Here is a 23,198-nt window from a genome sequence, read left to right as displayed (position 1 = left end):
TTCGAGAAAACAACCACCTTCAACGATATCTCGTGAAGTTGTCATGGAAACGAGAAATGCCAGCACTCCAAGACAACTATAGAATCGCCAAGAAACGGTTTGAAGGTCTGACGAAAAGACTGAAGAAGGATGTGACATTCACATGCAACGCCATGGGCCAGAAGTTACAGTATGATCTTGTCTCATCGCTAAATCTCCCCTGCGGAATCGGCGTAGGTCGAGAGCCAAGACACACTGGTTCTTGACATACTGCTCGCGTAACACGGAAGCCAGCCACACCAATGTGTCGGAGGAAACACAAGAGTATGATTAGACAAGGAAATCCCGGGCGGCCAAACCCTCCCCTAACCCGGATGACGCTGGGCCAATTTTGCGCCGTCCCATGTGTCTCCCAGTCACGGCCGGCTGTGACACAGCCTGGGATTGAGCCCAAAGCTGCAGTGGCACCTCAGCACTCTTTGTTAAATTTCCGATTTACAACTCTTTGTGTAATGTTTATGTCCAATGGCCAATGAGCACCGATACGTTTTCTCTATAATTTATCTTCATATGACAAGGATTCAAAAGTATTTCCCAGTAGATTGTCGACTTGATTCATGAGGATGACCGCTTGTCTAGTTTGCTCGCTAAGATTGTGAAAGTATGATGTTGATAAAATCAGTCCAATCATAGCTACGGTAGATATAATGTGATTTGGCCAATGACCTTGAGCCTTCTTGGATGGGCACTTCTAATGTAAGTCTATGGCAGTACCCAAGGGGCTTGAATTTTCAATTTCTCCCTGTAGATTTTGCGGTGATGTAGCATCCCCATGAGTGACAGAACACTGAGCCAATCACGGCGCAACTAGAGAACATTATCAACCCTTACGCTCCGTATTGTCCACCGGCTGCCCCACCACCGCAGAAAGCACTGAGTTAGGCTGAAACATCTGCATGTTGGAGCTGCCTTACTCAAGAAAGCAATAAAGAGATTGTATGCATGTTTGTATGCAGCTTTATTAACTCATTGAAACTTTTTTTTACATTGTTTGTAAAATGCTCCACCTGCCCTGAATGACGTGTCGCCACTGTGATCAACAAATAATTGTATATAGAAAAAGGACAGAAAAATGTCTTCCCAAAAACTGAAGATTTAAAACCAAACCGAAAGCCCACATGGCCACCAAACTACAACAGCCTCACGGCGCTACAAGCTGCCACACCCGATTGCCCACACCTGTTCAAGACTTCTTGGCAGAGGACAGCACCTGCCTCTGTTGCTGCTACCTGGGGATGAAATGTCGAAGTGGTAGTGTAGTGTATAATTGTGTTCCTAAGAACTAAACTACCTGGCCTATTCCATAACACTTTGTCATCCAGAGTCATTTAACTGTTAAGGGACAGGTGTCACGTAACCCAGGGCTGAATACAGCGAAGAATGTGTTAGATGACACAACGTTAAACAAACTGTAAAGATGTACCTTCGATTCAGCATCATAAAAGGAAAGCATCTGTCTGTCACAATCTAAGAACACTCCCAGTGTTGTAAGAATGTCTGCTGACATGTCACTCAACACTGAAGGGCTTTCATTTCCAGATACTGGCATTTGAGGGTCATCAGAGACACAATACCCTTTTTCTTTGTTAAATGTAAAAACCCAGAAACCATTCTGTGGGGTTAAAGGTACAACACCAGTTGTCAGAGTGGCTGTGTCTGTGGCTACCCCGACGTACCATGACTGTTTCTCTCGAAATGAATTGAAAATTCCAACATTCCTCACCACCACTTCCCAGTATATCTGTCCGAAGCTGAATTTGTCCTCACTAAGGACATGAGGGGCTGTGGAAACATGAGGTTCTTTTGATGTCTTAGAGTAGACCTTCTTTCGATTTGTCGACACTTGTAGGTACGGATGACCAGGCTTTGGGTCCAGAGTGATGTCCACTAAGAAAAGGAAAAAATATTTTGTGAATTTATTCAGTCACGTGGTTGCTGAGATGGATGTAGTAGGTACAGCCACGTAATAATATTATGTTTGATGTTTTTATGTCCTACCTTTGAATCTTTTTACTTCACCCCATTCTGCAAATGATTAACAAATCAAAATCAGAGACATTTTCTAACCACTAAGCTTATCAACAGAAAATAAATATTGGGTTGCACCACTTTTTTTAATGGGTGTTGTTCAATGAATGTGAATAAACCTGGGAATGACTGTGTTTGTGGGTTAACTAAGTTTTAAAAACGTAGGAGAAAATGTTAAATAATAAAAACGTATGTCAATGTAAATGTGTTACGGTGAGTGAATGAGGACCCAAAAGCGAATTAACTTAAACAGAGCTTCTTTAATAACCAAACATAGGTAGGCTCAGATAGACCGGCAGATTCCGACAGGACAGGACAAGGTTACAGCAAACATGACGATAGTCTGGTTCAGGCATGAAACACAACAAACAAGAATCCGACAAAGACAGGAGCAGAAACAGAGAGAGATATAGGGACCTAATCAGAGGGAAAAAGGGAACAGGTGGGAAAAGGGGTGGATGAGGTAGTCAGAGGAGACAAGGAACAGCTGGGGGAAAGCGGGGGAGAAAAGGTAACCTAATACGACCAGCAGAGGGAGACAGGGTGAAAGGAAAGGACAGAGACACAACATGACAATACATGACAAAATGTACCTTTCGGGACACATTCCCTCTGTGTAGTTGTTTCCTTGGCAGTTTGCGTTCCACATTCTGCACAAATGAACATATTAGTATTGACAAAAAGTTGATTGTCGATGCATCAAATAATCAACCATATTTATCTGTTCAATGGATGATAAATGACTAGCTTGATGCTTGAATTTGATTTCCTATACCCGTAAATTGACGCTTGTCAATTTCTGATTAAATGAGACACGTATTTCATAGCAAATGTAGATATATACATTAAATAATCAACAACACACATAAATACATAATATTCTATACAAAACACAAAATGCTCAGTAAAGTTGCTTTTGCAATGCTAAATGAAATGTTCAGATTTACCTCCGGCAAGAGCTGTTTCTTCTATTAAATGAAAACGGTTAAAAGTAAGATACCAAATATATAGAAAATCATATAATGTGTAGAAATTCACAAAGTAGTCTTGAAAAAAGATAGATGTAATACCTTCAGGCCTCTCAGTAGACTCTGTTTTATCTGAAATAGATTGACACTAATATCACTACAGGTCATACAATATTGTTGACATATAGATTATTGACACCATATAATTAACCATATTAATCTATCGAGCTGGACAGTATGTTCAACGCTTGACAAATTACTAATTTAGTTAATAGAAGAGTAACACTTGAATTTGATCTCCTTCATCTGGAGATGTGTTAGAAGTTGTGTGCCATACTAAAGAAACAACGTTTTGAAAATAGAAAATCAATCTTTCATTTGAACACCACCTTACTGAACACCACCTTACCTTACTGAGTTTTATTGAATTTTTTTTTTTTCAATTTCTAATCAAATAAGATTTAAATATAAATAGATAATATAGATACACTCTCCTCTATTTAGTATAGCTACATTGTTTAATGTTAATGTTGTCTCTATATGCCAGCATTTTGGATTGGAGATCAAATATTACATTTAATTTTCATAAGTATCTGTTTTACCGTTTAGATATTAAAGAACTTTGTATCTAGTCCCTCCATTTGAAGAATAATCTACGGTGTCATTTTGGAGTCACTTTTATTGTAAATAAGAATAGATGTTACTTTTACATTTAAAAAAAAATATATATATATTTTACACCCTTTTTCTCCCCAATTTCGTGATTACGATCTTGTCTCAACGCTGCAACTCCCCAACGAGCTCGGGAGAGGCGAAAGTCGGGCTCTCCGAAACATGACCTGCCAAACCGCGCTTCCTAACCGCCCCCTCAACCCGGAAGCCAGCTGCACCAATGTGTGTCGGAGAAAACACCGTTCAACACTTTAATACACTATAATTTATTTGTCCAAATATTTATGACTTCTTCAAATGGGTGGACTAGATACATAAAGTATTTTCATTTCTAAACAGTACAACAGATATTCATGAAAATACCCTCAAATAAAAGGTGTCGCTGTATACTGTCACCTCATGTGAAATATTTGATCTCAAATTCAAAATCCTGTAGCATAGAGCCAAATTTAGCTTCACTGTCCAAATAAATACAGAGGGAGTGTATACACAAAATAAATATTCAATATAATGTTCACATAAAATAATCAACAAACACCTCATCTTCAGTACAAAACGTGTAAAATGCTCATTCAACCTTTGAAATGTTAAATAAAATATCAGTAAAACAATTAAATAATGTACATCCGACAAAAGTGGCTTTCTCGATTAAATTAAAACATAAAAGTTAAGTAATCAAATATGTTTAAAAAAAAATCATGTTATAACACAATATTGAAATACACAAAATAGTCTTGAAAAACTATAGAAGTAAATTCTGGCCTCTCTGTAGACTGTTTTATCCGAAATGCAATGACAGTAATATTAATATAGGTAGCTAGGTCATACAATATTACTTTTTTTTAATGTATTGTATCAGTGAGGTTTTTCAATGTCATCATCAAACCTAATATTATATTAAGGTGCAATTCCTAACGCCTAACTTCATTTCGAATTGACGTCTATGCATGACCGTCCCGCAGGAGGCCTTTTTGCCTTTTGGTAGATCGTCATTGTAAATAAGAATTCTTTCTTAACTGATTTGCTTAGTTAAACAAAGGTCCCGACGCTCTTGGTTATTCCCAACACTCTTGTCCAAACGCAAATGCACCTTACTTGCGATAGAGTTTTGGAAATCTTTGGAACTGAACTTTTATATAAAACAAAATGATTAGACAATGCTTAATACCGTTTCCATTTGCCATTTTCTTCAATCTTGAGACTCTGACAAACCCTGCAGGAGGAAGAGAAGTAGATATTGTCAATGTAAAACCACATAACCCATTGTAAATGATAGGGATGGGTGTGAGTGATCAATCAATGCAGTAGTACTTGAAAAAAATGTATGCAACAATGTGTTGAATGAAAGGCATACACTTTAAGCATTGACAACATTACATATAAACACAATGTAAATATGTACAGTATATATGTTTGTGGAGTAGAATAGTCTAGCCACACTATGAAGATCAGTTCTACTAATGATAGGTCACATGCTGTTCACATTTAAATTAATTTGCGTTAGCTTGTTGACATACCAGTTTTTTTGATCCAGATGAAGAGCCCAATAACAGTAGAGACAACTGGCAGTAAAATAATCAGAGTCGTGATGAAGGCTCCAAGACCCCAATGTCCTGTACAAAGAATTTATCAAACCACTTAAAATATTACTTTAAAAAAAAAAAGAGTCTTATTTCCCAGGTTTATGATGTTGTCTTTCGGTAGATACAGTAACTCAAGACAACATATCAGAGGACTTCACCGTTTCACCTGTACCCGAAAAGCCAGGTTGGACCTAATTGTCATGGGTCTTGGGTATTTGTAATTATAACCAATTTGCCCGTAAGGACCCGTACAGACCCGAATGCGACTGGTGCTGTGGAGAGAGAGTGAAAATTGTACAATTTATGCTGCTGCTCTTGCTTTTCACCAAAGTGGTGCGTGAAACTTGCTGTTGTTTCCGGCCAATCGCAAGACATCAAAGCAACACTATAGTAAAAGTAGTCTCCCTGTGTGGCAAGCAAGTTAGGATATACAGGTAGCTGCAAAAATAAAGAAAACACTGACATAAAGTGTCTTAAAGGGGAATTACATCACCGGGGCGGCAGGCTAGCCTATGCCTAGTGGCATCACCGGGGCGGCAGGCTAGCCAAGTGGTTAGAGCGTTGGACTAGTAACCGGAAGGTTGCAAGTTCAATCCCCCGAGCTGACAAGGTACAACTGTCGTTCTGCCCCTGAACAGGCAGTTAACCCACTGTTCCTAGGCCGTCATTGAAAATAAGAATTTGTTCTTAACTGACTTGCCTAGTTAAATAAAGGTAAAAAAAATAAATAAACATCCAATTTAAAAAATTTGTCTAAGTTCCTAAACCCTTGTTGTTGGACTGTCTGTCAAAGTGCGGACCTCTCTCACTCAGCAAGGTAGAGCTAGAGCGAACGCTATGTCACAGGGTTATGCAGCCCCCCACTCACTGCACCGCTTTCAAAGAACTATGTGGAATGACACAAATCTACAAAAAAAAATGTATGTTCTGTCACAGTGAAAATACTAAATTCGGGAAGTCCAATCAATTGTGAGATATGGCATATACATTTTATGTGATACATGTGGGTCGTGGGTTCACAATTGTATCTTTGAGATCTAACATGGTCATACCATAAAAGTGGTCATACCATGGATCATTTAGCTATTTTATTTTTTTATTTTAGACCCTTTAGGTAGCAAAAAATAAAAAATAAAGATTTGATAAAATATTGAACTTGCCATTTATTACTATAGACATGTACTATATCTAGGACATATATGAAACAGAGCATTGTTGAGCATTGTTGAATATTTGTTCCTGATTGGCTAGAAGAGCATTCTAGAATGTATATTTATACCAGATAGCGGGACAGTAGGGAAAGATATAGGGACACCTTGCAATCATGACGCAATAAGCGCCTACACATGCATACCCTACTTGCTACAAAGTTACCGAAAGCTAAACCAACAACCACACAAACCAAAATTGGATACATTGTAAATGCATGTCCAACGAGGGAAAAAAATGTAGCTAGCTAGCACTAATTTGTTTTTGCAGAGACATATTTTTTTGGAGCATCTGATGACCTAACATGGTGAGTGATGACCATGAATTTCTCTGGTACTGGCTACTGTTGCAGTCATGACGCAAGTGGTGCTATGATGTCAAATCCTCCGTCGTTGCTAGTTTGACCAGGTGTTTTCAGCAACTGATATTTTTTTATTTGGTTGTCATATTGGCAGGCTTGCTAGCAACAACCTATTTAGCTAGCTTCTAAACTAATGCTTGATGTGCAATGTGATCTCCTTGTAATGAACAGTGTCAAGTGTCCTGACAAGAAGGCAAACTTTTCTAGATATGCCAGGCAAAATAGGGCATTATCAGCTCATTGTTACGGATGTATCCAAATGAACGTTAATAGAAAACAGCTACTTTTATTCTGTCTGCTGAGGTTGTAACTGTGTTAGCCGTAGCCGCTAGCTAGCTAGCAAGCAAGCGACTGGGTCTCATCCATAAATATCAAACTAATCGAACAAATGGCTGGGTTGTGTCTTTAGCAAATAAAAGATCAGAAAGTAGGAATGTTCTTATATAAATGAAAATATCAATGAGAAAACTGTATTTCTACCTGTAAATGTGTGCTCATAGTATTGTTTTCTTTGGCAACTGTGAACAGTTTGGCCGGGATAAACAGCTTAAACAAACGAGACAGAATACATTTTGCTGTTATTCTGGCTGCAGAGGTAGCAGTAAATAAGGTATAAGAACGTTGTCACTGAGTATTTAAAAATATATATATATATTTCACCTTAATTTAACCAGGTAGACCAGTTGAGAACAAGTTCTCATTTACAACTGCGACCTGGGCATGATAAAGCAAAGCAGTGCGACAAAAACAACAACATGGGATAAACAAACGTACAGTCAATAACACAACAGAAAATCTGTATACAGTGAGTGCAAATGAAGTAAGGAGGTAAGGCAACAAATAGGTCATAGTGGAGAAGTAATTACAATTTAGCAATTAACACTGGAGTGATGTGCAGATGAGGATGTGCAAGTAGAAATACTGGTGTGCAAAAGAGCAGAAAACAAACAAACATGGGGATGAGGTAGGTAGTTGGTTTGGATTGGCTATTCACAGATGGGCTGTGTACAGCTACAGCGATCGGTAAGCTGCTCTGACAGCTGATGCTTGAAGTTAGTGAGGGAGATATCAGTCTCCAACTTCAGTGATTTTTTTTTGCAATTTCATCCAGTCATTGGCAGCAGAGAACTGGAAGGAAAGGTGGCCAAAGGAGGTGTTGGCTTTGGGGATGACCAGTGAAATATTCCTGCTGGCTACGGGTGGGTGTTGCTATGGTGACCGGTGAGCTGAGATAAGACAGAGCTTTACCAAGCAAATACCTATAGATGACCTAGAGCCAGTGGGTTTGGCGGCAAATATGTAGCGAGGACCAGCCAACGAGAGCATACAGGTCGCAATGATGGGTAGTATATGGGGCTTTGGTGACAAAACGGATGGCACTGTGATAGACTGCATCCAATTTGCTGAGTAGAGTGTTGGAGGCTATTGTAACGGTTGTCTTCCTCCTCCTCTGACGAGGAGCCCCGAGCCTGCCCAACCCTACCTGGCTGAATGCTCCCCGTAGCCAGGCCAGTGCGGCGAGGTGGAATAGCCCGCACTGGGCTGTGCTGGCGAACCGGCGACACCATGCGTAGGGCTGGTGCCATGTACCCCGGCCCGAGGAGACGCACTGGAGACCAGATGCGCTGAGCCGGCTTCATGGCATCTGGCTCGATGCCCACTCTAGCCCAGCCAATACGAGGCGCTGCTATGTACCGCACCGGGCTATGCCTGCGCACTGGGGACACCGTGCGCCTCACCGCATAACACGGTGCCTGTCCGGTCCCCCTCTCTCCACGGTAAGCACAGGGAGTTGGCTCAGGTCTCCTACCTAACTTAGCCACATTCCCCGTGTTCCCCCCCATACTGCCTCTCGGGCTTCCAACCGCTCGCCATGCTGCCTCCTCATACCACTGCCTCTCGGCTTTCGCTGCCTCCAGCTCTGCCTTGGGGCGGCGATACTCTCCCGGCTGTACCCAGGGTCCCTTGCCATCCAGGATCTCCTCCCATGTCCAGGAATCTGGAGATCGCTGCTGCTTCCCGTTACCACGCTGTTTGGTCCTTTGGTGGTGGGTGATTCTGTAACGGTTGTCTTCCTCCTGACGAGGAGGACTAATGATGAGGAGGAGTAGTAGGAAGGATTGGAGGACCAATGCACAGCGTGGTAAGTGTCCATATTGTTTAATAAGTATAATGAACACTGAACAAAACAATAAACGACAACGTGACATAACAGAACCGAAAAACTTACACGGAAAATAATCACCCACAACTCAAGTGAAACCAGGCTACCTAAGTATGGTTCTCAATCAGGGACAACGAATGACAGCTGTGATTGAGAACCATACCAGGTCAAACACAGAAATCCCAAATCATAGAAAAAGGAACATAGACAACCCACCCAACTCACGCCCTGACCACACTAAAACAAAGACATAACAAAACAACTAAGGTCAGAACGTGACAGCTATTTTGTAAATTACATCGGCAAAGTCAAGAATTGGAAGGATAGTCAGTTTTACGAGGGTATGTTTGGCAGCATGAGTAAAGGAGGCTTTGTTGCGAAATAGGAAGCCGATTCTAGATTTAATTTTGGATTGGAGATGCTTAATATGAGAGTTTACAGTCTAGCCAGGCACCTAGGTATTTATAGTTGTCCACATATTCTAAGTCAGAACCGTCCAGAGTAGTGATGCTAGGCGGGCGGGTACGGGCAGCGATTGGTTGAAGAGCATGCATTTAGTTTTACTAGCGTTTTACTAGCATGGCAATGGAACATAGAAGAACAAACTGGGTTGCGTCCCTAAATATCAAACTAATCGAACGAACGACTAGGTTGCGTCTCTACCAACCAAAAGATCAGAAAGTATGAATTTGCTTATAAAAAAAACCAACAACAAAAAAGTATTTATACTGCTAAATGTTTGTTTTCATATGGTTTTCTCTGGCAAACTGTGGTATAAGCAGGATAAACGCCTCTGTCCATTATTTCCAAAGTAATGTACACAACAGTGGCGTTTATCCTTTACTTAACCACTTTTATTTTTATTGCCACAAAACTACTTACCTTCAGATGAGTCCCGTGACACTTGTGGGTGTCGTACAAACTGAGAACATCATTGCGTTTGTGAGAGCCTCATCTTTCCATAGAGTGGTCATCTTAGTTTGTAGCACAAACGGTTAGAACGCTATATGCAGAAGTCGGCACATTGATGGTACCGTCTTCAGACAAGTCCCGTGGGGCTTGTGGGAGTCGTTGAGCAAGACGGAGAACAACATCCTGTTCGTGAGAGTCTCATCTTTCCACGGAGTATTAGTTTGTAGGCCAAACCATTCAAACACTACAGACGTTTTCATGAGAAGCCGGAATTTCAGGGTGTTTCCTGGTCTGACAAACAACGCAGGAGCTCTGCCACTTTCCACCATATATGTGGACGTGGGGGATTGAGACGCTACCCATCCCCCCAAAAAACGGATCTCTCTAGCTTAAACAGACCGATTTTGAAGGGGATGTTTTATTAAGTTGAGTCAATCAACTCTAATTACCTCAGGAACCACACGTGGAAGCACCTGCTTTCAATATACTTTGTATCTCTCATTTACTCAAGAGTTTTCTTTATTTTGTCAGTTACCTGTGAATCAATGGAAGTTGGAATTAAAATGAAGGAATTAAAAGGTAAACGAGAAGGAAAGGTTACAGTTACCAAGATCTGTGGCAGCAAGAAGTTACTGTATTCTATCTTGTGCGAGTCGGCTTTGTAGCTGTTTCTTTCTCTCTCCCTGCCTACACCCGGCATCACTCACTCACTCACTCACTCACTCACTCACACACTCACACACTCACTCACTCACTCACACACTCACACTGCACACACAGCACAGTCCCTCCACCTGCTAGAGCGGCTCCGTTTCTCTCTCCATCGCGCCTGAACAGCTCCAGTTAATAATTATTTTTTTTTGTGCTTTTTTTGCTGCTTCCCTCGGATTGAATCGGACCGGGTCTGGTTGTCCTTGGGTCTGGTGGTCCTTGGGTCTGGTGGTCCTTGGGTCTGATGGTCCTTGGGTCTGGTGGTCCTTGGGTCTGGTGGTCCTTGGGTCTGATGGTCCTTGGGTCTGGTGGTCCACTTTATCTTTTAAGAACTAATTTATTCAGATAGGGGCCCGTTTAGGAAAGCCCAAGGTCCATTTCACAACAGGTCCAAGTTGTGTTGACTGGTTTGTGGGTATAATGAACTTATTGTTACTTTGACTCAAATATTAAATGATAAGATACCGTTTAAGATTTCTGAGATTCTCACCCTCCGTTGGAGCTCTGGGCAGGATTCTACTCTCCTTCTTCTCCTCCTCAGACAGAGAGACTGTACAGGAGAGCCAATCGGTGTCTGAGGGAGAAGACAGCATCCAACTACTGATTCTCACCAAGCCCTGAGGATCTGTTACAGAGAGGAAAAGGGGATATACACACTTACTGACAGACAGACACACACAGCTGTACATAGTTGCAGTAATGTTCCAAAAAAGTGTATACAATAACCTGGAGTGTTCAGTACTTCTCGTCCATTTCTGATCTCTGTCCCCTCTTTGTTTCTCCAGGTGAGTGTAGGATATGGTGACCAGCCCTCTGATGAACAGGTAATGTTCACCCGACCTCCTCCTCCCCTTGCTTCAGCAACAGAGACCACCGGGGTACCACCTAGTACTAATAGACAGAGGTGGAGCAAAGTACAACCAAGAAGACAATGATTGTGAGAATGTATTTAATTGTAAACCTGCATAAAGAGTTGCCACTTTCTCTGTACATTTCAAAGGGAGAGTTCACCCAAATGACAAAATAGCATATTGGTTTCCTTACCCTGTGAGCAATGTTAGACCGCCACGTGTCCATATACTGCTTACAGAGTAAGGAAACCAATGTAATTTTTTAAACTATTCCTTTAAAATAAGTTACAATATCCAGAATATTTAATTAACCAGGCAAGCCATTTAAGAACAAATTCTTATTTACAATGACAGCCTAGGAACAGGGGTTTAACTAGCATCTCAGGGATTTGATCTAGCAACCTTTTGGTTACTGACCCAACGCTCTAACCACTAGGCTACCAATATTACAGTGTAATTGCAGTGCAACTGTTCTGTCTGTCCCTCACATACAGCTAAATACAGAGCCTTCAGAAAGCATTAACAGCCCTGGACTTTTTACACATTTAGTTGTTACAAAGTGCGATTTAAATCTATTTCATTGTCATTTTTTGTCAGCGATCTGCACAAAATTCTCTGTAATGTTAGTGGAAGAAAGATTCTTATATATTTTTCTTATGGAAAATAAAACACTAATATCTTGATTAGATAAGTATTCAATCCCCCGAGTCAATACATGCTAGAATCACCTTTTGCAGCAATTAAAGCTGTGAGACTTTCTGGGTAAGCCTCCAAGAGCTTTGCACACCTGGATTGTACAATATTTGACAATTATTATTTTAAAAAATTCTTCAAGCTCTGTCAAGTTGGTTGTTGGTCATTGCTAGACAGCCATTTTCAAGTCTTGCAATAGATTTTCTAGCCAATTTAAGTCAAAACTGTAACTAGACCATTCAAGAACATTCAAATGTACATTTGGCCTTGTGTTTTAGGTAATTGTCCTGCTGTAAGGTGGATTTGTCTCCCAGTCTGTTAGAAAGCAGACTAAACCAAATATTGCTCTAGGACTTTGCCTGTGCTTAGCTCTATTCTGTTTATTTTTATCCCAAAAAATGACAAGCATAAACATAACATGACACAGCCACCACCATGCTTGCAAATATGAAGAGTGGTGCTCAGTGTTGTTGGATATGCCCAAAATATAACACTTTATATTCAGGACAAAAAGTTAATTTCTTTGCCACATTTCTTGCAGTGTTACTTTAGTGCCTTATTGCAAACAGGATGCATGTTTTGGAATATTTGTATTATGTACAGACTTCCTTCTTTTCACTCTGTCATATTGTGGATCATCTACAATGTTGCTGATCCATCCTCAGTTATCTCCTTTCACAGCCATTGAACTCTGTCACCATTAGCCTCATGAAATCCCTGAGCGGTTTCCTTCCTTTCCGGCAACTGAGTTAGAAAAGACTTACAGAGATGGGGTGGTGGTTCAAAAATCAAGTTAAACACTATTATTATCGCACACTTATTTAGGCTTGCCATGACAAAAAGGTTGAATACTTATTGACTCAAGACATTTGAGCTTTTCATTTTTTAATTATTTTGTAAACATTTCTAAAAACATAATTCCACTTTGACATTATGGGTTATTGTGTGTAGATCAGTGACACAAAATCTACATTTAAACCATTTAAAATTCAGACTGTTACACAACAAAATGTGCAAAAAGTCATGCTGTCTGAAGGCACTGTAGCTACCCATTCCACATTGTCTACACAAGTGGAGTGCGGTCTTCAGTCCCTTACCCTTTACTGTGAGGAAGACACTGGCTTTTTCATACCACTGTGCGTCGCTGACACTGCACACATACTCCCCCCCGTCTGCCAGTGTGACCCTCTCCAGTGTCAGGGACACATTCCCTCTGTCCAGCCCCCCAGTTAGAGACACCCTGCCCTTGTACCGGGGGTCCACAGGGGTCTCCTGGATCTTGTGATCTCTGTACAACAAGGCAGGTTTGTCGAAGTCACCGGACCGGTACCAGCGCACCTCCAATGGCTCAGCATTGAAGAGAGGTGAGAGTTCACAAGGTAGAGAGACTGAGGAGTTCAATGCGGTCAAGATCAGACCATGATGAACCATCAAAGTGAAAACCTCTGGGAAAAGAGTGAGATGTAGAGTTCTTGTAAGAGGGTGTTAGCCATTTATATAGGGCATTACAACATGTTGCTTCATAAGGAACTATACCGCCTGGTCTTAATCCTCTATGAATGTTGTTATAGATTTAGACGAGCAGTTGGATTGCATTAAGTATAGCTCATAAGTCTTACATGTGTTTATAATGTATTATGAAGAGGGCATTCATAAGTGTTAATTAAAAAAGCTAAGACAGTTATATGGAAGAAATCAATGTTTTTGCAACTCGCAGAAAGTTGACATGCTCACCAGGTCTTTGAGCTGCCATGAGAACTGTCAGAGCTGTCAGTGTCATCAACCTCAGCCACACACCTGTGTTTAAAGATAGAGGACATCCTATTGATGACAATATCACCATAACTGCAGTTACTATAAAAAGGTGAATCTATTGCATCAACAGTAGTAGGGTACAACACTGGTATGTTCAGATAAAAAAATATATTGAGTAAAACAGACATGCCTCTTGGTAGAGTATAGTGGAATTTCGTTCTGCAATGTTCAGTTCGTTGCACCCTCCTGAATATGACCCTGGTCATTTGATCAAATTTCACGTTCTGTCTCAAAGCTAAAACCATTAGGTCATACAGTCAATGTGCAGGAACCATTGAACAAATAGACTGTGTTATACTGAACGTTGGACCATGAGACTGTTAGGTTCTAAATATCAGAGTAAGAAATTGACGGACTCTATAAAAGATCCAACCAAGTTGATTCACCCAAAGGATCGAACAACTGAACAGACAAAAGCATATTTCCAACAGTGGTAATATATATACCTCAAATTTGGTGGAGTCTCCCCCTTCTCTCTAAACATTACATCTTTATTGATGGGCAGGACCTTAAGTGATACGGGCAATAAACTGTACCTTCTCCCTTAATGTGCCCTGACCTGACCTCGGCCCCTTTCCTCACTAATCTAATCACAACTCTCCATCCACTCTTATCAGTGCCTGCCAACATGTGATCGTTTTCCCTGCACTCAGCACATTCCAAGCTTAATTGCATCCACCATATACGTACATTCCTCCTACAGATAATCATTAACTTCTGGTGTAGACTCTAGACTATGGCACCCCTCATGTCTCTAGTATAACTGATGATTAACAATATTTCAAGTTTTGAAATCCGAACCCATCAAGACGTACGACAAGTTAAATTACAGTGCTTTCAGAAAGTATTCAGACCCCTTGACTTTTTCCACATTTTGTTATGTTACAGCCATACTAGAAAATGTATTAGATAGTTTTTTTCCCCCTCATCAATCTACACACAATACGCCATAATAACAAATCAAAACAGTTTTTGCAAATGTATTTTTGCTAAAGTGGCTGGGCCACTCAAGGACATTCAAATACATGTCCAGAAGCCATCCCGGCATTGTCTTGGCTGTGTGGTTAGGGTCGTTGTCCTGTTGGAAGGTGTACCTTTGCCCCCAGTCTGAGGTCCCCAGTGCGCTGGAGCAGGTTTTCATCAATGATCTCTCTGTACTTTGCTCAATTCATCTTTCCCTCGATCCTGACTAGCCTCCCTGCCGCTGAAAACATCCCCACAGCATGACGCTGCCACCACCATGCTTCACCGTAGGGATGGTGCCTGGTTTTTTCCAGACTTGGCATTCAGGCCAAAGAGTTCCATCTTGGTTTTGTCAAACCAAAGAATCTTGTTTCTCATGGTCTAAGAGTCCTTAAGGTGCCTTTTGGCCAACTTTTGTATTTTAGCAAGCGGGCTGTCATTTGCCTTTTACTGAGGAGTGGCTTCCATCTGGCCACTCTACCATAAAGGCCTGGTTGGTGGAGTGCTGCAGAGACTTTTGTCTTTCTGGAAGGTTTTCCCATCTCCACAGAGGAATTCTGGAGCTCGGTCAAAATGACCATCTCCCTGATCAAGGGAGCAGCCAGCTCTAGGAAGAATCTTGGTAGGTCCAAACTTCTTCCATTTAATAATGATGGAGGCCACTGTGTTCTTGGGGACCTTCAATTTTGTTTTGGTAAAATTCACCAGATCTGTGCCTCGACACAACCCTGTCTCTGAGCTCTAAGGACAATCCCTCCGACCTCATGGCTTGGTTTTTGCGCTAACATGCATTGTCATCTGTGGGACCTTATACAGTGCCTTGCGAAAGTATTTGGCCCCTTTGGACTTTGCGACCTTTTGCCACATTTCAGGCTTCAAACATAAAGATATAAAACTGTATTTGTGTTCCTTGTTCTTCATGATGCTCTCTACGCTTTTAACGGACCTCTGAGACTATCACAGTGCAGGTGCATTTATACGGAGACTTGATTACACACAGGTGGATTGTATTTATCATCATTAGTCATTTAGGTCAACATTGGATCATTCAGAGATCCTCACTGAACTTCTGGAGAGAGTTTGCTGCACTGAAAGTAAAGGGGCTGAATAATTTTGCACGCCCAATTTTTCAGTTTTTGATTTGTTAAAAAAGTTTGCAATATCCAATAAATGTCGTTCCACTTCATGATTGTGTCCCACTTGTTGTTGATTCTTCACAAAAAAATACAGTTTTATATCTTTATGTTTGAAGCCTGAAATGTGGCAAAAGGTCGCAAAGTTCAAGGGGGCCGAATACTTTTGCAAGGCACTGTATATGCATGTGTGTGCCTTTCCAAATCATGTCCAATCAATTCAATTTACCAATCCAATCAAGTTCTAAAAACATCTCAAGGATGATCAATGGAAACAGGATTCACCTGAGCTCAATTTGGATTATCATAGCAAAGGGTCTGAATACTTATGTAAATACAGTATTTCTGTTATTTATTTTTAATACATTTGCAAAAATGTCAAAATACATGTTTTTGTTTCGCATTATGGGGTATTGTGTGTAGATTTATGTGAAAAAAATATATTAATCTGTTTTAGAATAACAAAATGTGGAAAAAGAGAATGGGGTTTGAATATGATCCAAATGCACTGTACTTAATGACTGCTGTCATAACTGCTATAAAAACATACACAATGGCAGCCATTGTTGAAATATATGTTTCCTCCATAGAAATGATTTTAATTATAACAGTCGGAAGTACATTTTTTTGTATTAGTATTATTTTTTGGTAGATAATAATGTCAAAAAAATGTATTTGAACTAAGTCCTTTGGTAAAACTTAATTAAGGAGACAAGCAATAAAATATAACATTTTAATACATTTACATTTTAGTCATTTAGGAGACGCTCTTAGCTAAAGCGACTTACAGTTAGTGCAATCATCTTAAAATAGCTAGGTAAAACAACCACATAGTACGACCTTTCATCAATAAAGCAGCTATGTCTTATAAAGCATAATGTCATAATTGTCGGGCTCCCCGACCAAATTCACATAGAAATGTGTTTTTGGTCTGTCATTCTCATTGAAAGCAAGTCTAGGTTGTTTTTACACTTACATGCGACTTCTGCTATCAGAATATGAAGATTGTAGGCCAATGCTACAGCTATGACTTTTTTTTTTAAAAGGAGGTTCTGACCCCCTTTCATATTTCTTTATGGCTTTAGTCTGTACAGCGGGAAGGTAGAGATGGATTACAGATAGCAGAGGCATTAGCCTTTGCAGAGTTGCCAACAACTGGAAATTCCGGTTTTCAGAGGAGAAGAGAGAGCCTGTGACATGACTTCTGCTTTTGGACGTTAAAAGGGGAATTTCACTCAAAAACTATATTTTTTCATTAGTCCACTCTTGATACAGCCCCAACATGCTTTGCATGTCAGCAGTCAAGTTGTCAAGATATATGCCTTTTAAGAAGAAGAGTGTCTCCAGCCACATGAACATGACGATGCATAATGTTGCAAAGGAAAAAAATACCAAAAGATAGTTTTTGAGTGATATTTCCCTTTAACAAGGAGACGCTCCGTCTTAATTCCTAACATCACATTTACTGAAGAGAACCTCCCACGACAGTTTTTAAAAATTCTCATCAAGACCAGAATGTGGATGATCTAGTTTCAGGCATTTATTTTCTACGTTAGGTTTGTAGGGGCACAGAGAAGTGGCTGAGACTGGTTTACAAAACCAAAAGTAAAAGAGGCAAAAAACTCATCTTAAGAATGAGACGCATAGAAATAGCGCACATAGAACAGATCTAGGGTTTCTAGGTCGTGTCTAGACTTGACAGTTCATGCAGATTTAGTATTCTGATCATCATCATCAAACCCACTGGCTCCATGTCATCTACAAGACCCTGCTAGGTAAAGTCCCCCCTTATCTCAGCTCGCTGGTCACCATAGCATCTCCCACCTGTAGCACACGCTCCAGCAGGTATATCTCTCTAGTCACCCCCAAAACCAATTCTTTCTTTGGCCGCCTCTCTTTCCAGTTCTCTGCTGCCAATGACTGGAACGAACTACAAAAATCTCTGAAACTGGAAACACTTATCTCCCTCACTAGCTTTAAGCACCAACTGTCAGAGCAGCTCACAGATTACTGCACCTGTACATAGCCCACATATAATTTAGCCCTATCAACTACCTCTTTCCCAACTGTATTTAATTTATTTATTTATTTTGCTCCTTTGCACCCCATTATTTTTATTTCTACTTTGCGCATTCTTCCATTGCAAAACTACCATTCCAGTGTTTTACTTGCTATATTGTATTTACCTTGCCACCAAGGCCTTTTTTTGCCTTTACCTCCCTTCTCACATTGTATATAGACTTGTTTATACTTTATTATTGACTGTATGTTTGTTTTACTCCATGTGTAACTCTGTGTTGTTGTATCTGTCGAACTGCTTTGCTTTATCTTGGCCAGGTCGCAATTGTAAATGAGAACTTGTTCTCAACTTGCCTACCTGGTTAAATAAAGGTAAAATAAAAAAAATAAATAAATAGAGTTCTGTTCATGGAACTCCGAACGCGTCATGCATCTGTTGTGTAGTAAATATTTACATTTTTATTCTGATTTTAATTTGGTTTTTGTTTTTCCAGTGAAGCACGTTGCATTGCATTCCATGTCTGAAATGTGCTGTATAAATAAAGCTTGATCGTATTTTATTTGGACCTTGTGAAATGTGGAAGCCATACCATCCACTCACTAGGTGCAATGTAAGCGCCTATTACCTTCTAGCAGCTGGCGGCTCGCTAGGGCGATGGGGATGGTGGATGGGTATTTCAACTGCAGTCGAGCTTCGAGGCTTATGTGTTCAATCCCAGTGCTAGGCACTTGTTTTTGTGTGTGTGTTTTTTAAAGCCTTTCCCAAACCTAAATTGAACCATTTGGAATGAATGCCTTAACTTAAACTTTAGTTAAACTTTTGCCGCGTTTGACTGACAGCCAAGATACGGCACCACATGGCGTAATTATGTTACTGCAGTTAAGCCAGGGTTGGCGTTTTATTTGGAAATAGGGCTGTGCAGTTTACAAAATCATAGCCCTGTCACATGACTATACAGAAATAGGGATATATAATGAGATAAGGAGAGGGAGTGGACATACACGGCCTAGAAACAGTATATATCTTCTATGTGCGCTATTTCTATGCAGCTATTTCAAACAGCTGAAAATACAATATTTTTGGTTATGGAAAAGATTATTCACAGCTTTTTAGATGGTACAATGATTATATACACTATAATTGCTTGTTTGCTACATAAATTATAATTTGTCAAAACTGTTAGAATTTTAGCAACCAGGAAATGGAGGAGTGATTTCTTCATAGTGCATCTTTAAACCAATAAAGCAGCATATCTTTCTAAATACAACTAAACAAGGGGAGGAGATGAGAGAAAGTGAAGGGAGATACAACGTTCTTCAAACAACGGCAGCAGTTTATCTAGTGAAATTCATTTCTACCTGAATGCATGATCACTCCTTCCATTTCCAGCTGTTGTAACATCAAAGTTATCTTCGGCTATGGAATCCTCAGATGACAATGTGACATATCCACAGTATATTTTAATTCTACTTTGTAATCAAAAATGAAGATGGAGCAGCTTCTCCTCTCTCCTGTATGTCCACTCCCTCTCCTTATCTCATTATATTCCCCTATAAAAAAAAAACTTTTGTGGTAGGTTCTCTTCAGGAAATGTGTAGGAGGAGTTAAGATGGAGTGTCTCCTTGTTAAAGCGAAATACCACTCAAAAACTCTTGGTATTTTTTTTCATTAGTCCACTTGTCACGTTCTGACCTTAGTTCCTTTATTATGTCTTTGTGCTAGTTTGGTCAGGACGTGAGTTGGGGTGGGTAGTCTATCTTCTTTTTTCTATGTAGTATTTATGTGTTTGGCCTGGTATGTTTCTCAATCAGTGCCAAGTGTCATTCGTTGTCTCTGATTGAGAATCAAACTTAGGTAGCCTGTTTTCCCAATTTTGGTTGTGGGTGTTTCTGTTTAGTGTTTTCTGCACCTTACAGGACTGTTTCATTTTTTTTCGTTTATTCACATTGTTGTTTTGTATTTCAGTGTTCAGTTAATGAAATCATGAACATGTACCACGCTGTGCTTTGATCCACACCTTCTTCCATCTACGAAAACCATTACACCACGGTTGATACAAAATGTTGCATCGTCATGTTCATGTGGCTGGAGACACTCTTCTTCTTAAAAGTCCAATATCTTGACAACTTGACTGCTGACATGCAAAATATGTTGGGACTGTATCAACAGTGGACAAAGGAAAAAATATAGTTTTTGAGTGAAATTCCCCTTTAACGTCCAAAAGCAGAAGTCATGTGACAGGCTCTCTCTTCTCCCCTGAAAAACAGAATTTCCGGTTTTTGGCAACTCTGCAAAAGCTCATGCCCCTGCTATCTGTAATCCATCTCTACCTTCCCGCTGTACAGACTAAAGCCATACACAAACATGAAAAGGGGTCAAACCTCCTTTAAAAAAATATATACATACAGAGTCATAGCTGTAGTATTGGCCTAATTTAAAATACATGTGTAATTACAGTATGTCTCATTTGACAGGTTTTCACCGTCATCTCCTAGGACTCAATCAACATATTCTGTTTTTCCTAGAGTCACGTTGTCCAGAACTGAACACAGGAAGAAAGAGTGATGCTTTCACATCAGTAAAAGTCTAGTAAAATTATAAATAGACAGAGTGCGTCTGGTCCAGTCTAGAAACACTCCTACTGTAAATAAATAAAATCTAATTTTGTTGGTCACATACACGTGATTAGCAGATGTTATTGCGGGTGTAGCAAAATGCTTGTCCTTCTAGCTCCGACAGTGCAGTAATATCTAACAAGTAATATCTAATAAAGTGCGCAACATACACCCAATACACACAAATCTAAGAGGGAATGAATTAAGACCATACACATATGGGCGAGCGATGTCAGAGCGGGACAGACTAAGATACAGTAGAATAGTATAGAATACAGTATATACATATTAGATGAGTAATGCCACATATGTAAACATTATGAAAGTGACTATTGTTCCATTCCTTAATTCCTTAAAGTGATTTCTAGGCTATGCCTATAGGCATCAGCCTCTAATGTGCTAGTGATGGCTGTTTATCAGTCTGATGGCCTTGAGATAGAAGCTGTTTTTCAGTCTCTCGGTCCCAGCTTTGATGCACCTGTACTGACCTCGCCTTCTGGATGGTAACGGGGTGAACAGGCAGTGGCTCGGGTGGTTGTTGTCCTTGACGATCTTATAGCTCTTCTCTTACAGTTAGTGGTGTTGAAGGGTCAGTAACCACATGGAAACCTTGTATTTTATCGTAAACATTGACGTGAAGTTAGAACATGCAACATGCAAGTTATATTGAAAGGAAATACAGTGCACTAATTTATCTTGTCCACTAAGGACCTGGGTAAGCGTTGCATGGGAGAGAAGAGAAGTATGTAGCTCGCAACATTTTTTTTAAGTAGCTCTCATGGTAGCTCTCCCTGCCATACAGTTGAAAAAATCGAGCCAATACAATTTCATTTGAATAACATTGTTTGTGAACTTCAGAGCTGTAATGCTTTGACACTTTAGCGTTGGTTGATGTCCATGCTATCGCAAAAATCTAATTAGCATAATAATTTTAAAAAGCCCCTTAAATCTCTCAGTTTAAGCTAGAGATATCTGTTTTTTAGCATTGGATATGTCTCAGTCCACCGCATCCGGCCTATGTCGCACTTCTGCATCTGCAGTGAAAGGTGACAGAGCTAGAGTGGTGTTTGTCAGACCATGACGCATCCTGAAAATCTTTTCACAAAATTGTCTGTAGCGCACGAACGGTTTGTCCTATGGTTTGACTCTCACAAACACGGTGGTTATTATGGATGTATCCAAATAAATGTCACTAGAAAACAGCTTAAACAGATGAAAGTGTGTCTACTTTGCTGTCATTCGAACGACTGGGTCACGTCTCTAGCAACCGAATGACCAGCCGGCTTGGGTATCAACCCTAGATTTGTGTCGGGACTATATATTGTGGAAGGATGAAATAATATGAAAAAAAATTCATCAAAATAACATGTTGATAACCCGTTATATAAACGCTGGAGCTCTGTCAGAGTGACCATCGGTTTCTAGGTCACCTCCCTGACCAAGGCCTTTCTCCACCGATTGCTCAGCTCTAGGAAGAGTCTTGGTGGTTCCAAACTTCTTCCATTTAAGAATGATGGAGGTCACTGTGTTCTTGGGGACCTTCGATGCAGCAGACATTTTTTGCTACGCCTCCCCAGATCTGTGCCTCGACACAATGCTGTCTCGGGGCTCTTCTGACATTTCCTTCAACCTCATGGCTTGTTTTTTTCTCTGACATGCCCTGTCAACTGTGGGACCTTATATAGACAGGTATGTGCCTTTCCAAATCCTACCTGATCAATTGAATTTACCACACGTGGACTCCAATCGAGTTGTAGAAACATCTCATGGATGATCAATGGAAACAGAATGCACTTGAGCTCAATTTCGAGTCTCATAGCAAATGGTCTGAATACTTATGTAAATAAGGTATTTCTGTTGTTTTTTTCCATACATTTTCAAAAATATCAACCTGTTTTTGCTTTGTCATTCTGGGTTATTCTCTGTAGATTGCTGAGATTTGTTGTTCATTTAATCTGTTTTAGAATAAGGCTGTAACGTAATACAATTTGGAAAAAGTGAAGGGGTCTGAATACTTTCTAAGCCAGGACTTGAACATGATCGAACATCTCTGGAGAGACATGAAAATAGCTGTGCAGTGACGCTCCCCATCCAACCTGACAGAGAGGATCTGCAGAGATGAATGAGAGAAACTCCCCACACAGAGGTGTAGCAAGCTTTTCTATTTATTTAACCTTTATTTAACTAGGCAAATCAGTTAATTAAGAACAAATTCTTATCTACCCCGGCAAAACCCGGACGATGCTGGGCCAATTGTGCGCCGCCCTATGGGACTCCCAATCCCGGCCGGATGTGTTGCAACCTCTTGCACTGGGAGCCCAAGCTTGTAGCGTCATACCCAAGAAGACTCTAATCGCTGCCAAAGGTGCTTCAACAAAGTACTGAGTAAAGGGTCTGAATACTAAATGTAAAAGTGATATTTTTGTTTTAAAAAATTGTTTTGATGCTAAAATGTCCAAAA

The 23,198-nt window shown here is 40.3% G+C and overlaps 1 protein-coding gene across 1 annotated transcript; it reads right to left on the bottom strand.

The window, feature by feature from the left end:
* Positions 1–978: 978 nt before the first annotated feature.
* LOC110534368 (butyrophilin subfamily 2 member A1) lies at positions 979–19,774 on the bottom strand. The gene is made up of 12 exons (XM_021619206.3): positions 19,481–19,774; positions 13,926–13,988; positions 13,289–13,636; positions 11,374–11,538; positions 11,138–11,272; positions 5,225–5,320; positions 4,876–4,920; positions 3,138–3,167; positions 3,015–3,035; positions 2,661–2,717; positions 2,038–2,064; positions 979–1,926 (listed from the first exon to the last, which is right to left on the bottom strand). The coding sequence occupies exons 1-12, from the start codon at positions 19,521–19,523 to the stop codon at positions 1,364–1,366; spliced, it is 1,593 nt and encodes a 530-aa protein (XP_021474881.3). The 5' UTR covers positions 19,524–19,774; the 3' UTR covers positions 979–1,363.
* Positions 19,775–23,198: the final 3,424 nt, after the last annotated feature.

Source organism: Oncorhynchus mykiss, chromosome 10, assembly GCF_057628025.1.
Source record: "Oncorhynchus mykiss isolate SJ-2025 chromosome 10, ASM5762802v1, whole genome shotgun sequence".
Lineage (NCBI taxonomy): Eukaryota > Metazoa > Chordata > Actinopteri > Salmoniformes > Salmonidae > Oncorhynchus > Oncorhynchus mykiss.
Note: the sequence above shows the minus strand (reverse complement) of the source record. Positions and strands in the feature narration are given on the sequence as shown.